The sequence below is a fragment of the Brachyistius frenatus genome, unplaced genomic scaffold (assembly GCF_029030835.1).
Source record: "Brachyistius frenatus isolate BFR_SWC_R1_liver_20210118 unplaced genomic scaffold, ASM2903083v1 Contig_359, whole genome shotgun sequence".
NCBI classification, from domain to species: Eukaryota; Metazoa; Chordata; class Actinopteri; family Embiotocidae; genus Brachyistius; species Brachyistius frenatus.
In genome coordinates this window covers 78,409-95,000 of record NW_027210958.1, presented here as the reverse complement: position 1 = coordinate 95,000, position 16,592 = coordinate 78,409, and the positions used below count along the sequence as shown (strand labels likewise).

General features: G+C 46.3%; 1 protein-coding gene across 1 annotated transcript in view; it reads right to left on the bottom strand.

The window, feature by feature from the left end:
* Positions 1 to 16,320, bottom strand: part of LOC138636172 (sodium-dependent neutral amino acid transporter SLC6A17-like) — a 16,361-nt gene extending 41 nt beyond the window's left edge. The window contains exons 1-13 of the mRNA XM_069724049.1: positions 15,975 to 16,320; positions 12,864 to 13,297; positions 8,613 to 8,770; positions 7,991 to 8,117; positions 6,905 to 7,086; positions 6,713 to 6,823; positions 6,378 to 6,619; positions 5,750 to 5,942; positions 5,483 to 5,675; positions 4,920 to 5,079; positions 4,295 to 4,457; positions 1,114 to 3,612; positions 1 to 1,079 (exon numbers count right to left, since the gene is read on the bottom strand). The exon at positions 1 to 1,079 is cut by the window's left edge and continues 41 nt beyond it. Coding sequence (XP_069580150.1) covers positions 3,214 to 3,612; positions 4,295 to 4,457; positions 4,920 to 5,079; positions 5,483 to 5,675; positions 5,750 to 5,942; positions 6,378 to 6,619; positions 6,713 to 6,823; positions 6,905 to 7,086; positions 7,991 to 8,117; positions 8,613 to 8,770; positions 12,864 to 13,146 — 2,211 coding nt within the window. The 5' untranslated portion in view covers positions 13,147 to 13,297; positions 15,975 to 16,320 and the 3' untranslated portion in view covers positions 1 to 1,079; positions 1,114 to 3,213. The remainder of the gene's footprint in view (positions 1,080 to 1,113; positions 3,613 to 4,294; positions 4,458 to 4,919; positions 5,080 to 5,482; positions 5,676 to 5,749; positions 5,943 to 6,377; positions 6,620 to 6,712; positions 6,824 to 6,904; positions 7,087 to 7,990; positions 8,118 to 8,612; positions 8,771 to 12,863; positions 13,298 to 15,974) is intronic.
* Between the last annotated feature and the right edge of the window lie 272 nt (positions 16,321 to 16,592).

The window sequence follows — 16,592 nt, the reverse complement described above, 5'->3', positions numbered from 1 at the left end:
CACACACACACACACACACACACACACACACACACACACACACAGGTTTGCGCAGTTATCCTCATTGCATTGACTTCCATTCATCGTAGACAGCCTCACCATGTCCTCACCTCTGTCCCCTCCCCATCACCACCGACCTTCACCAGGACCCAGACCGACCTTTGGTCCTGACAAGGTCGGTGTTTAAACCAGAAAATGTCCCACAGAGGTAAAAACACACACTCACACACACTCACACACACACACGTTAATGCACACACACAGAGACACACACCAGCAGTCATGACATGCTACGAACAGACTTCCTTCCAGCTACAGTTGAACTGACGTCATATTGCTTCTCGTCTGACTTTGAATTTACTGCTATCAGGACAACAAACCACTTTTGTTTCTTTCTTTTTTTCGCTTTCGTGCGGAAAAAAAGGTGCATTAATCACATTCATTATTACTTCTTGTTACATTTACTGCTAAAACAGTTACGTTTTTAAGACATCAATATACTTCACAGGAATAAAAACTATCTTTTGGATGTTTTTTGTTGCTCAGGATTATTTACAGACGGGAACAGAACAGATGTTTACAGGATACGCTCTCAGCAGGAAGTGCCTCGCTCAAAGAAGCTAAAACAGAAACAGAAGAAGACTTTAGAGCCACACTAGCAGTTCAATGAGGTCCTAACACTCAGAAACACAACTCCTAACAGGAACATGACTGGATGGATGCAGACTTTATTTATTGTTGTTCTGATGTCTACCACTAGGGGGTAAGAAATGTGAAGTTTGGCCTGAAGGTGGCGCCACTGAGATTTAGCTCGACTTCATCTGTTCTGAGATTTTCGCGTCTCTCCAGGAAACCTTGTGATCACAATAATTAACGCAAATTTAAGCAATCTCAGCAATATTTGCAGGAGCTCGCAATTTTGCAAAATTACCGCAATTATTCCACAAAAAAAACGGACATTTTTCTGAACTTATTACAGCATAAAGTAGTTTTTACAAACACAACTCACTTTATAAACAAAAATAATTCATTTCCAAACATCAGAGCTCCGCCCCTTCTCCTCTCACCATCAAAACAAACTGCTGCTCGCTAACCGGAACAACAGGAAGTGACGGGGTTTGTGGGAAATGTGGTCTCATGATGGAAATGAGGAAAATGTTAAGTGAGTTTTCTACAAACTTCCAGCTCCAAGAGACTCCACAATTGTTATATTAAAATGATTGTCACAGGAAGTGATTAGATATTACTCTTTATCAGGTAGTTGTTAAAAAAACAATATTTTCCTCAATTTGCAATTTTTTTCTCAGTTCTGCACTTTTACAACAAATAACATTTAAAAACTTCACAAATTACGTCACAATTTTTTAGAAAACTGCAAAAAAATTTTTTGGTTCAAAACAATCACAAAAAAACTGGAGGCCCTGATTTGCTTTTTAACATGAAGGATGTAACTGTACATGTTACTAATATTTGGTAAAACATTTACCCTGTTAGCTTGTTAGCTTATTTATCATCTTTTAAAAGTAGCATGTGTGTTAGCGTGTTTAAACCTGCTCATGTTTAGCATGTTAGCATGAGGCTTCCTGTCAGAAACTAAATTGTTGGCCAACAGAAAATTGTGACCACATTTTGAAACTGCTAATGTGGCTGAAACCAAGTGGATCAGTAAACCTGAAGTGGAGACAGGTGAGAGGTCACCTGATGCAACACACCTGCACTGAGATCACTGAGATACCTGCAGCACCATGACAAGACAGAGAAACTACAAAATATAAAGTCTTAAAATATACAGCGTCTGACCAGATGAAAATATACACTATATATATAGATATATAGATCTATCTATAGATCTATATATATATATATAGATCTATAGATAGATCTATATATCTATATATACTGATCACTTGTAAAAGATAAATCTTTGTTATTCATGACGCCTACAGAACAGCAAATATACAGGAATATAAATTTAGTCCATTTATACCGTAACACCATGGCTTTGAATATCGTGATAAAAAAATAAATAAAGGTTTCCTCTTCCGTATCACAGCATCTTAAATGTGCTCAGGTCGAACTTGGAGACAGTTTTTACACAACTATTGACCATCAGTGAAGAAAAACGAAACCTGTTCACGACAACGTGTCCGTCAACGTGGTTTCACCTGGTTTTAACCCGACCGCCGTCACGGTCTGCTGCAGGAACACTTCAGCAGGTTCAAGATGCCAGATATTCAAAACGACCATCATTTTACAGACATTTTTACGCCCAAATCTTCTAAATCTTTTGGTCCATTTCAGATTTTTTTTTTAGTGCATTCTGGTTTGTGCTCCAATAAAAATACATATTTCCAATAGTAAAACCATAATTTGAATTGTGCAAAACAATAGAAGAACAATTAGAGTCAGTAATTTTGCTTCTTCTGTGCTTTTCGTAATTTTTTTGTAGGACGACTGTGAAACGATCAACGCTGTGCTTCCTGTTTCTGCTCTTTATTACCTTCAGTTTAATATTCTGCAGATTTCAAGTGTTTTGTTGTGTTTTTTTTACTCTGGTGGAGAAACTGAACGGAGGGATTTTCTTTTATACCGTGTGTGATGGATATGATGTTGATCTGTAGGTAACAAAAAGTATTTGATCCTATTTTACATTCTCATACTGTACACGGTTGTTTACAGGACGAAGACTCGGGGGGGGGGGTCTTTAGAGCAGCAGAGTGAGACGTGTGAACGTGTCGACTGTCGAACAGAAAATAACGTGCGTTCGGATGTTTATGGCTTCAACACCCAGTATTGCTACAGAGGGAGGATTTAAAATCATCTCACTAACATTCATGTCCGTGCTGCTGCAGAACAACATGATTCCACTACATTCATCCTCTCAGATCTGAGTGTCTGCGAAGGCAACAAGAAGCACATCACTTCATCTTAAACACATAAAACTCCTGTTGTCTCATTTAATCAGTAAAAAGTGACTTGTGTCTTTTTTTTTCTTACAGATATTCAGATGTTGGGGGACATGGAGACGCTCTTCTTCGTTGGTGCTGTTTTAAAGAAGCGTGTGGGGATACGTACAGTTTGTAGTGGTGAGGACTCTCGGTGCTACAGCGCCCCCCGGTGGGGACTTCATGGCTGAAAGGTAAACTGGTCTACAGGTCTGGGTGTCAGCAGGGCGGGGAGGGGAGGTGGGGGTCAGTCAGGGCTGGAGGGCAGTCAGGACTCGGACTCAGGTGTGACAGGTGTGGTGGGCGTGGTGGGGCTGATGGCGGCGTTCTGGTAGCTCGTACCGTAGCAGCTGCTGGGAGACAGCGAGTTGGGGTCCGCCGGGTTTTTCCCGCCGGGGGTCAGGTAGGTTTTGCACGCCGGCACCGAGGACGGCACCTCGCCGGGTTTGGCGCCGAGGATGAACCTGGCTTCGTCCTGCTCCTCCAGGTTGGACATGTCCTTCATCATAGTCTTGCGGTAGGAGACGGACAGCTTGTTGGAGCCGTCCGACATCAGGTTGAAGTGGCGGGCGAAGAAGACGACGGGCAGAGGAAGCATGGCCACGACGATGAGGGAGAAGCACATGGCCAGAGCCCAGGGAGGGTAGCTCTGGAAGCGTTCCTGAGCCTGCAGGGACAGACAGCGGTTCAGTGGGGGGGAGGGGGTGCAACTGGAGACAAACACACTAAAGTAGAGCATGAAGACATTTACCACAAAGTACATGATGTAAATAGAGACAGTAACATAATCATAAACACGGGGCTGACAAGGTGTCAAAGAAATCCCTGTGACAAAAACAAAATATGACCAGGAAGGAAGTGACCATATTTGGACGAGCTGGGGGAGGAGCCAGCGGTGGATCTGACCGATCCGATTGGAAACCTGACGATACTACGTCCCGCCCACCGATAGCTGTAACCTGACTGCACCACAGGCCTGTCAATCAAACAGACACGCCCCCAAAAACAGGTCTTCTTGAATCTTCTTTTCTAATGAATGAGGGATTATTTTCAGATGGACCTCCAGAAAACTAAGAAGAAGGAGTGACTTTAGCTAACAACACCGAGATAACTGATGGACACATTTTATTCACTTTGGATTTGATGAGAGAAGTTGAATGGGAGTCTATGGAGCCGGAGGCTTTTTGGAGCCGACCTCTAGTGGCACTCGCTGGTATTGCAGCTGAAGACACTTCTGGATCAGAACCATTTTACAGACCGGAAGCTACGAACTCTTTGATAAACAGTCTGTGGCCAAAACAATCAAAAAGATGTAGAGATTAGATCTTACTACATTAGAACTAACTCACCAGCTCTTGGACCCAGGCGTTGTAGCCCGGCGGGCTGATGGCCATCTCTACGACGCTGGCTGTGATGAGGACGATGAGGAAGAGAGGGGAGACGTACTTCCACAGGTAGAAGTAGATGATACACGGTCGGAAACCCAACATGTCCTCTAGGTCCTGCATGAACCTGACAGACACAGAACAGGGACAAATAACCACCGTAAAGGATCATTTCACCTGATAAGTCTTTAAACTTATTGACAAAAAAGCGTAGACGACCACCAAGAACAACAGTGAAGTCTTCTGTGAGATGCAGATCTGCAACCACAGTATGTGTCTGGATTTATTCACAGTTCTCCTCAATGGACCTACTGTCCCCGAGTGCATTATATTTCTATTTCTGGTAACCATAAATCATGTTTCTAAAAATTGCTGGATTTATAAAAATATAAACTTTATCGCTCTATTTCTAAAATATAATTTGTGAATATATATAATTTATAAATGAAATATAATTTGTTGTTCCACCAAGTTTCATGAACATCAGGCTGGTATTTATTTAAAACACAACCTGTGACACTTTTTGTTGATGTTTTTATTGATTTATATGAGAAGGATGAATCTGACGCTCTCCTGCAGTCAGTCTCACCTCTTAGTGCCGTAAAACCAGGCGACCGACAGGTTCTCCAGGATGACCACGACGGTCAGAGGAAGGCCGGCCGAGTAGTCATCGAACATGGTGACGAAGTAGTTCCCAGAGCGCTGCACGAACAGCAGGCCGCAGAAGAACGCCACGATGCAGCAGCACACTGAGGAGGAGGAGGGTGGGGGGGAGGCGGAGGAGGAGGTGGAGGAGGAGGAAGTGGTGGAGGAGGAGACGGAGGATGAGGAGGAGGAGGAGGGGGGAGGAGGTGGCGGAGGAGGAGGAGGAGGAGGAGACGGAGGATGAGGAGGAAGAAGGAAAGTTCAAGAGAAGATGGAAAACAATGTGCTTTAATTTAGTGGTTTTATTTCCTGTTGCTGTTTTACATTCAAAGAAATAACATGAAGCCTCATAGTTCAGTCTGAGGAAGCTTTAATAACTCTGAAGGTATGAGGAAGAGGTTTTAACTTCTAATGGCACGGAGGTGTGTGTGTGTGTGTGTGTGTGTGTGTGTGTGTGTGTGTGTGTGTGTGTGTGTGTGTGTGTGTGTGTGTGTGTGTGTGTGTTACCTGTGAACAGCTCCTTCTGGACCTTGTATGTGTCCAGCACCGGCGTGGTGATGCCGGTCATGGTGCCGATCATGCTGCCCAGGCCGAGGTTGATGAGCATGAAGAAGAACATGACCGACCAGAACGGAGACGCCGGGAAGTGAGTCATGGCCTCAGTGAAGGCGATGAAGGCGAGGCCGGTGCCCTGGACGGCCTGCGGGGGGGCGGGCAGGTGAGTGAAACAGAACGAGTTGCACATTCACCTGTTCTAACGTCACGCAGACTCACCTTGTTGAGCTCGTCCTCCAGGAGACACGGGTCCAGGCCCAGCTGGCCGAAGCTGCCCTCCTTCACCGACTGGATGACCCCGTACATCTTGGCGTAGTCGGACGTGCTGAGGTGGGAGAAGTTCACGTGTAGAGGAATCAGGTCGTGACTCAGGACGTTGGAGTTCAGGTACCCCAGGATCTTTTCTGCATTCCTACAGAAACAACAGAACCAGACTGACAGACTGCAGGAGTAGTGAGGAGGAGGTTCTTCTTCCAGAGTTGGACGGAGACGTCTCCAAGAACATGTCTCCAGGTGTCTTCATGGTCTCAGACCTCCTGAACCATCATCAGAGTCTCCGTGATGATTTCTAGAGTTTGATAGTAAACCTAACGTGAAGCTTCTGGTCATGTTCAGAACCAGAACTCTGAACCAACACCAGGAACTCAGGAACTCCTCCTCCTCCTCCTCCTCACCACCATCATCTGATCACCAACACCAGGAACTCAGGAACTGAAGATGAAGAGATGAACTGTGAACCGGTGACTCATCAGGTTTAACTTCCTGCTCCGTGCAGCAGCAGCCTCTGAACTTATTGGTCGACCTCGTATTGTTGTTATTCAGAACCTTCTGCAGGTGTTGAACTTACTCGACGACACACTTCTCGTTCATGATGTTGGCCTTGAAGCCGAGCACGGCGAACACCACCAGCGTGGCCAGGATGGAGGTGAAGAAGTTGATGAAAGAGACGAGCACGGCGTCGAAGTGACAGTTGTTGTCGATCTTGTTGTAGCTGGAGAAGGCGATGACTCCTCCGAAGCCCAGACCGAGGGCGAAGAACACCTGGGTGGCCGCTTCCCTCCACACCTGCGGCTCCAGCATCTTCTCCAGCTGAGGAGGAGGAGGAGGAGGAGGAAGAGAGGTCAGAGGTCAATCTGGATGCTCGCTGATGAAGAGAGGATGCACAGCGTTTCTTTCTCTCACCTTGGGGGTGAACATGTGGGCGATGCCGTCGACGGCGCCCTTCAGCATCAAACCGCGGACCAGGAAACAGAAGAGCACCACGTAGGGGAACAGAGAGCTGAAGTACATCACCTGTGCAGGTAGACAGGAAACACGTTCAGGCGAGCGACACCTTTTCTTCCCTGCGTCTTATCTCTGTTTTTAGGACCGTACCTTCCCAGAGGAGGCGATCCCTCTGATGACGGCGAGGCAGACGATGATCCAGGCCAGCAGCAGGGACAGCGTCATCTTCACGTTGAGCCCGCCGCCCTCCGCGATGGTGCTGGTCGTGTTCAGAGTCTGCCGGTACCAGAAGAAGGTCGTGGCCGAGCTCTTCTCGCACTCCGGCTCCACAACTGTGGTGTGAAAACACACGTAGAGGAGAAGCAGGTGAGGATGCTGCAGGGATGTTTGAGCTCAACATCTCATCCTCACGTTAACCAGCTGCCCGAGCTCGTCCGTAGACATCCTGCTGTCAGATATCAGAGATCAAAGTCAGCCGTGGTACGAATTCACCTCGACAGACACAAACGGGAAACCTTACAGGTGGAGGTGAGTCAGACGTGTTCAGCTCGTCCTCCACTGAATTCATTGTTTATTACGTGTTGATTGTTAATTGTGACGCGTTCTGTTGTTTTTTTCTCCGTCAGGTTGAATTCAGTGAAATATTTCTCGTCCTTCAGTCCTGCTGACTCACACACACGTTATCATCAGCACTCATCGAGTCGACTCCACAGGGTCTTAATCTGGATTATGTTTGTTAAAGTCGTGACAGTTTGTCTGATCTGATCGACCAGTTGATGCAATCTTAAGATTTGCAGCCTCCATTAAGGTTTAACTGAAAGAACCACGAACATCCTGCTGTGTTTGATCGAATTAATGAGACAAACAGATTCCAAACATAAAATAATCCTCCATGATTATCTGATGGGTCCAGATTAGAGAGTTGAATACCTTTACATTCTTGAAACAGAAACCCGGGAGCTTCCTCTAGTTTTTTAGCTTCAAGGCTGTAAACAGGAACTAAACACTGAAAGATCGTTCCCTTTTCCTTCATTCTTCCACTTTAAACTAAGCTCGTGTCTAACTAATGATAATTGCATCAGTGAATCAGAGTTTAGTGCTAACAACACCTGCTCACTACGACCATGTTGACGTGCATTTGACTTTGGATTATTTTTCGGTGTTTTCAGACATCTATTAGCTTCAGGTGAGTCTCCTCCCAGAGACGCCCGTCTGGCGGGTCGTGACGTCACTCACTGGCCAGCGTCCCGTTCTTCCTGAAGGGACATTCGCTCCACGGCAGCGGATACTGGAAGGACTGGAAGAAGTAGAAGATGCTCCAACCGATGATCACGTTGTAGTAGAGACCCACGAAGCCGCACACCTGGACAGGTAGACAGACCGGATATCAGTATCTTTATGAACATTTTCCATCTTCTGTGTGACACAAACATCCAGCATACGTTAAAGAAATGATAAATATGACTGTCAGAACAACATCTGTAGAGATGCTGTCGGTCGTCGTGCCAGCAAGGACATTCAGAGGCGAAGTAAGGTTGAGAAGAGCATGAATAATTAAAGTGCTCTCTTTTCAACGCTGATCTTCTCTGAGATATTTATAGCTGCTTTCTGCACCAGCCGGGCAACTCAAAAGAAAAGGCTTCCTTTTTCACTGTGGAGCACGTGGATTCCTCCCATCCAGCCCGGAGAGGCTGAAACTGGAGACGCTGCACAGATGATGGAGAGAGGAAGGCTCCTTCTGCCTTTTCTTCTTCACATTAAAGACTTTAACAGCCAATTTAAGGAAGTCATACCAAGAGAGTATCAGCCGTAAAGATGATAGATTATATTTATTAAAGATAAAACACAGCGTGCTCACCATCAGACTGGACATCCCGATCCCGCCCAGACTGGGACAGACGTAGTTCCAGACCCCGATGCTCCCTCGTCGGATCTTCTGCCCGACCGCCAGCTCCAAGAAGAAGAGAGGGATGCCGATGATGAGGAGGAGGATGAAATAGGGCACCAGATAGGCACCTGGGAAACAGAGACACCTGATGAGCTTTTAGGTTTTAATATCATCATATCATGTGCTGTAGAGATTGAGGGAGTTAAATACAGTGAAATTCAGTTAAATTTAGAAGGAAGCCGAACGTATGACCTTCAGAGTTTAATCCGGGGAGCAATCAGGGTGCAACTGTGGGTTTTTTGTGTGTAAGGGTGAGTCACCATCCCGGATATAAAGACTTATAGCAGGCAAAGACGTACTATTAAAACATCAAAAGTAGGAATTACATTCACACATCCACACATGGGTGGAGTAATGAGGCGGAGAGATGAGAGGACGGAAACGGCTTCATCCAGAGAGCACAAACAGACAGGAAGTTAAATAGAGTGAGGAGGTTTTCCAGGCGAACCCTCTCCATCAGCAGCGATCACACCGGAGCCAGCTCAGCGCCGTGATCGACGCCCTGATGGTGAAGATTTGACGCGGGAGGAAGAGTGATGGAGGATGTTTGGAGGAGAAGAGGCAGGATGAGGGAGAGGCGCCCGCACGGCGATAAACAGCACACACACCTTTAATGTGTCCGTAATTGGCTGCAGGACAGCAAATTACAGCGTGAAGAATGGCTGCTGGCCGGGTCACGTGACCTGAGACTGCTGTTAGTCAATCCTGCCGCTGCAGACAATAAATCCTACAACTCAGAGTGAAGCTGGTGACACACCGCCGGCAGCAGCGCCGGATGACCTGCAGGTTTACTCTGCACGGATCACATTACATACATGCAGACAGACCAAAACACAAGCGTACAGTTACATCCAGCTCTCCTCGGTTCACCAGAGGATCAGAGGAGGAATCAATAAGCAGCTATCTTTAGAGCGCGCTGCTTTTTATACAGCTGCTGTGTTGGGAGTGAAGATCTGAGTCGGAAGGACGAGACGTGTTTGAAAGACTCTTTAACTTCCTCACACAAACAGCTGAAATCATCTATGTGCACATGAACATGCTTGTCTTGTCAGGCAGGGGCTGCTGGGGGATCTCCCACAATGCACCACTTTTCAATCTAACTGTGGATTAAACATGTTCACAAAACATAAATTCTTCCATAAATAAGTGGAATATAAATGAAAAAACGATAAAGTAATTAAAAAAAAAGAAGGAAAAAAGGGAAAGAGATACATAAAAACTTCTCTCTTTACCTCTCCATGTATCTCTGCCACCTCTCTATGCTGCTCTTTTCTCTCTCTGCTCTCCGCTCACTCTGATTTGTTGAAGCTTTCCTTTGAGCTCAAGTCTCTCAGACGTTTACTTCCTGTTAAAAGGGAGTTTTTCCTGTTTTTCACTGCAACTGTTGAATAGTTGGGTAAAGTTAGTAAAATTAGAAATAACTCGTGTAATAATGTGTAATAATAAGTAAATTTATGTTGTTGGATCTGATCTGTGAGAAGATAAGAGGACAAACATGTCAGATTACTCAGAGTTTCAGTCTGTTTTCTAACATTCAGCTGAACGTTGGTGATCTTCTATCGGTGTCGTCTCTATCGGTGTCTTCTCTATCGGTGTCTTCTCTATCGGTGTCGTCTCTATCGGTGTCGTCTCTATCGGTGTCTTCTCTATCGGTGACGTCTCTATCGGTGACATCTCTATCGGTGTCGTCTCTATCGGTGACGTCTCTATCGGTGTCGTCTCTATCGGTGTCTTCTCTATCGGTGTCGTCTCTATCGGTGACGTCTCTATCTGTGACGTCTCTAACGGTGACGTCTCTATCGGTGTCGTCTCTATCGGTGTCTTCTCTATCGGTGACGTCTCTATCGGTGACGTCTCTATCGGTGTCGTCTCTATCGGTGACGTCTCTATCGGTGTCTTCTCTATCGGTGACGTCTCTATCGGTGTCGTCTCTATCGGTGACGTCTCTATCGGTGACGTCTCTATCGGTGTCTTCTCTATCGGTGACGTCTCTATCGGTGTCTCTATCGGTCTCTATCGGTGTCGTCTCTATCGGTGTCTTCTCTATCGGTGACGTCTCTATCGGTGTCGTCTCTATCGGTGTCGTCTCTATCGGTGACGTCTCTATCGGTGTCGTCTCTATCGGTGTCTTCTCTATCGGTGACGTCTCTATCGGTGTCGTCTCTATCGGTGTCTTCTCTATCGGTGACGTCTCTATCGGTGACGTCTCTATCGGTGTCTTCTCTATCGGTGACGTCTCTATCGGTGTCGTCTCTATCGGTGTCGTCTCTATCGGTGTCTTCTCTATCGGTGATCGGTGTCTTCTCTATCGGTGACGTCTCTATCGGTGACGTCTCTATCGGTGACGTCTCTATCGGTGTCTTCTCTATCGGTCGGTGTCTTCTCTATCGGTGACGTCTCTATCGGTGACGTCTCTATCGGTGTCTCTCTCGGTGTCGTCTCTATCGGTGTCTTCTCTATCGGTGACGTCTCTATCGGTGACGTCTCTAACGGTGACGTCTCTATCGGTGACGTCTCTAACGGTGACGTCTCTATCGGTGACGTCTCTATCGGTGACGTCTCTAACGGTGACGTCTCTAACGGTGACGTCTCTAACGGTGACGTCTCTATCGGTGACGTCTCTAACGGTGACGTCTCTATCGGTGACGTCTCTATCGGTGACGTCTCTAACGGTGACGTCTCTAACGGTGACGTCTCTATCGGTGTCTTCTCTATCGGTGACGTCTCTATCGGTGTCTTCTCTATCGGTGACGTCTCTATCGGTGTCGTCTCTATCGGTGTCGTCTCTATCGGTGTCTTCTCTATCGGTGACGTCTCTATCGGTGTCGTCTCTATCGGTGTCGTCTCTATCGGTGACGTCTCTATCGGTGACGTCTCTATCGGTGTCTTCTCTATCGGTGACGTCTCTATCGGTGTCGTCTCTATCGGTGTCTTCTCTATCGGTGTCTTCTCTATCGGTGACGTCTCTATCGGTGTCTTCTCTATCGGTGACGTCTCTATCGGTGTCGTCTCTATCGGTGTCGTCTCTATCGGTGTCTTCTCTATCGGTGACGTCTCTATCGGTGACGTCTCTAACGGTGACGTCTCTAACGGTGACGTCTCTATCGGTGTCTTCTCTATCGGTGTCTTCTCTATCGGTGACGTCTCTATCGGTGTCTTCTCTATCGGTGACGTCTCTATCGGTGTCGTCTCTATCGGTGTCTTCTCTATCGGTGACGTCTCTATCGGTGACGTCTCTAACGGTGACGTCTCTATCGGTGACGTCTCTAACGGTGACGTCTCTATCGGTGACGTCTCTATCGGTGACGTCTCTATCGGTGACGTCTCTAACGGTGACGTCTCTAACTGTGAGAAGTTAAACTTCCAGATGTTCGCTGACGTTTACAGAAAGGTCAGAGGTCATGGAAGTTCATGTTTGGTTGGATGTTCAGCTCATATATTGTAATTTTATTCATGTAGAGTTTGTCTTATAATAACTTAGATAACAGCTTACGTCTGAGGAAAATGTTGATCTTCCCACCGGCCTCATCTTTTCCCTCTGTGACTTTGTATTTCCTGAATTACGTTACCACCCTGTTAGCTAGCATCCATGTTGCCGAGCAACAATGTTCTTACAACTCAACCAGTTGAACTCCAAGCAAACAATGCGGACGATTTCCCGCGTTGTAACCACGAGCTCAGGAGTTCCATTTTAAGGCAGCAACTATAAGACCACAGGAAGTAACTGTAAACCTGCAGTGTGGATCCTCTGTCGCCCCCTTCTGCCAGTGGCAGGAATTACAAACCCCTGTTGACACATGCTTACATTATAGTTGTAGTGCACTCCGTCACCACTGAGAGCATGACAAACCCTTTCACAAGTACTGAATGGATCCATTCGGTCTGTTAACATTTATAAGATCTGGAAGAGTCACAGGATTTAAAAACTAAAAGAGGTGAAACGTCTTCAAGAACTTCAAGCAGGTCCAGCTGCCCCTGGATAACCTTTAGATAGACCGCGACTGGGATGAAGGAGACTCTTCACAGACATATGGCTGAAGTTATCAAACTCCGCCCACAGAGCATGCCCAGTACACATCATGTCTCACCAGACACCAGCTTTAACAGGTTTACCTGGTGGTGGTTATTTAAGGAGCTGCAGGGTGACTGTCTCGTACTCACCTCCTCCGTTCTTTTGGCACAGGTAGGGGAAGCGCCACACGTTGCCCAGCCCCACGGAGAAGCCCACCTGGGCCAGGATGTACTGCAGTTTGCTGTTCCAGGCGGGTCGCCCATCGTTCTCAGGCACCTCTATCTGTGGGACCTTCTTCCCCGCGGCCCCGCCCACATTCAGGGAGCTGTTCTTGTAGTCGAGCGTCTCCTCGTGTGCGAGCAGGTCGGCCACCGACTCCGTGACGTGCTCATTGCTCTGCTCGCGCTGTGTCACCTTGCTGTTCTTCGGCATCGGGCAGGCTGAGGGTCGGGAGGGGGGCGGGGGTGGAGAGAGGCAGCGAGGCTGGTCGGACCTCAGAGAGGTGATGAAGAGCGATGAAGAGATGAATGGATGCAGCTGTGAGAGAAGAGTGACAGCTGAAGTTCAGATCCTGGATTCAATCCTGCATGAAAAACAGAATGGCTAAATTAAAAATGGTGTTTCATTAAATTTTAAAATATAATTATTCATCTGTCATTGGACAGAAATCCCAGTAAGAGTTATCACTAGAAATAAATCACTGCAGCTCTGACAGGTCTCAGTAACGTCACGCTTCCTGTTCCCGCCTGTGATCCTTAAATAACACCTCACACGGCTGCTGACACAATCACTCGTCAGTTTAGTGCTCGTAATGAGACACCGGAGCAAAAGACATGGTTCTGTTTCTGCAGAGTCACCGAGGATCCCAACAAACACAGGAGTCCATTCCTCACACCTGTGTGTTAACCTCCTTCTTTCAACCAAAACTCAGCAGGGATTTACTGAAGAATTTAAAAAAAGGACCTTCACTGCAGCTCTTTGTCTCTCATGCAACGTTTCTGGTTCCAAAATATTCCCAATCCTACAAATTGTTCTATTTAATTTCCCTGTTCTGCAAAGCTTAACTTTAGTGAAGCTTTTTTCTGTGCAAATCCTCTAATCCTCTGAAACCTTGCTGCAACATCATCCAGCCTCTCCCCTCTTTCAGGGAGTGGTTGCTTCCACCCAAACGTAATGGAGGAAGTAAACATGGTGCTTAGGATGAAGCGCTGTCATGTGTTCTCCTGATCCACCTCACAAGCCCTCGTGTAGCCTCATCACTTATTGAGGGAGACGTTTCTCCTTTATAAACATCTGCCGGCCGACTGTGACGAAAAACTCAAAGATATTTGAGGAGGAAAACAAAAAGGATTGAACAGAAATATAAAGTACGCAGGAAGCTGCACCTTGTCTATGATGTAACAGCTGTGATGCATCGTCACCGCTTACGTCAGCTTCCTCAGCAGAGTCTCCTCAAAGACCCCGAACGAGCCTCGAACCCTCTCAGAGCTCCTGCTGTTCACAAAAACGCTGCAAATTCAAAACTGTGCTTTCTAAAATCTGTACGTTAAATCCTCCCCCAGCAGATTTCCTCTCCTCTGCATGTCAAGATGAGCCCATGATGCAATAATCCACGCAGCCATTCACAAGTCTTCATAATCCTGTGTGCATTAATGGTAAAACCTCCAGCGCTGCTTTTCTGTCTTGTCATTCAATCTCAACACTAAAGTATACAAGACACGTAATATCAATCAGCGGCTGTATCATCAAGGACAAATGGAAGAAAAAACACACAAAAACGCATGAATTCACTGAACCAATAATCCTGCAGGACAAAACAAAATCACCACACAGTTCAGATGACCTCAGCGGAGGCTGACAGACGCCTGCTGTGTGATCTTTCTCCGAGGTCGTTCGTGGTTTTGTCCTCCGAAAGAAAAAGATCTGCTCTCTCAGTTACAAACCAATAACAAGAGTAAATATCTACCTGATCTGGTTCTACGTCATCATAACGAGAGACACCAGTGAAATCTGGAGGCCATCGTCGGTGCGGCCTGCTGCTCATCACCTCGACTCAAACCACAGAGACGACAGAGTCATGTTGCAGCAACATCGATTATTTTTATATATTAGAACAGAAATTATGTATTTTCTTTCAGGAAATAGACACTGCTGTGTGCAGGAGAGCATCTAGAGGTGCACCAAGAACACAACGTTAGCTTTTCATTCATTATTCGATCATCAACTATTGTAGTAATTATTATTTAAAAAAATATCCAAATATTGTGTCAATTACAAGTTCCTGCTGCCAAAAAAAAGCTGCTGCCTTGTTTAAAAAAATAGAGTTTACTGTCACGTGACAAAAAGAAACAGCAAATTAAAGACTGAAATAAAAGATTCTTTGTATGTAATTTTTAAAAATGACCGAAAACGACAATCAAAGTCATCACAGGTTCACTGAGACACAATGTTCATATAGTTTTTACATATAAATAATACTGAGGGTCTTTTCTGACACTAAAGGGGCCCTTACTGTAATTTAACACTTCATTATTGTTATATAAGAATGAACAGCAGAAGCTGCAGGTTTCAGCTTCAGTGATCAGTCCTGTTTAAACCTTCAGACTCTCTAATCAATCAGTTATCGATCATGTGATTGTTCACCACCAGTCTGAGCCTCATTTAGTGCTTCATCAGCTGTTTCACAAAGGAAATCACAAAAGTCTTTAACAGTAAACTAACCTGCAGTTTACTGACAGCAGCACCTTAAAAACTGGGAGCAGTAAAACTCTGAAGGACTTCAGCTTTACAATATAAAACACACCTGGAGAGAACAGCTGCAGGTAGTAGATCTCCTGAATAAACTGTAGTACTCAGTAATGGACACCACAACACGGATCAGTGATGGAGCAGCACCACACATCTGGTGCTGGAAGTGACCGCGGCTGGTTCATCTGCTCACCGGGAGGGACTTTTAAACAGAACCAAGGTCAAACACGACCACCGTGACCTCTGCTGGAGCTCATTTAACTCATGAGGCAACTTCTCCTGATCACAACACGGAGTCCGGAGTCAACACACACACACACACACACACACACACACACACACACACACACACACACACACACACACACACACACACACACACACACACACACACACACACACACACACAGATTATAACTGTTTTAAAGCAGCCTGTGAACTTCTGCAGAAACCAGCATCCTCGAAACAGAAACCCAGCTGGAGGAATGAGAGAAATCAAACATCTTTCTCACCTTTGAGTCGTTTTCAATCGATCACCAACATCCAGGGTTGAATGTTGTCAGAGAGTATGTGAAGAGATGCACGAGTCCGTCCGCCGAGCAGCACTGTGGATGAGGCTGAGCGCGCGCAGGACAGAGAGGGGAAGGAGCGTCACATGCTGCGCTGCCTACAATTGGCATGCAGGGCGGAGAGTCCGGGGCGCACCGTGACGCACAAAGTGCTGCTCGTTACCGGCAATGACACGCGATCAGCCCGCCGCGCTCTCACTTGTTGTCTGGGACCGGACCCTTCACAGCATCTCTGCACCGGAAGGGAGATGCTGAGAGACACAGAAAAGGGCCAAAAAACTGTGGAGGGGGTTTGTCAAGGTTATCCACTCCTACCTGAGGAAGTGAGGCTCTGACGCAGCTGTCGTCATCCGTCAATTGATAAAAAATTGAAGGCACTCAACACTGGACTCTGGGGACAGGGGGAAGGACAGGGGGAAGAAAGAAAGGGTTGCTTTTTAAAGGTAACTCTGTGAACCAGGTGATGGTGGAAGAGAGTTTAAAAAACAGGACTATTTATAGCAGATATTAAAATGAGGTGTTTGGTAGATGTTCCTCTGTCGCTGCTGTGCAGAACCAAAC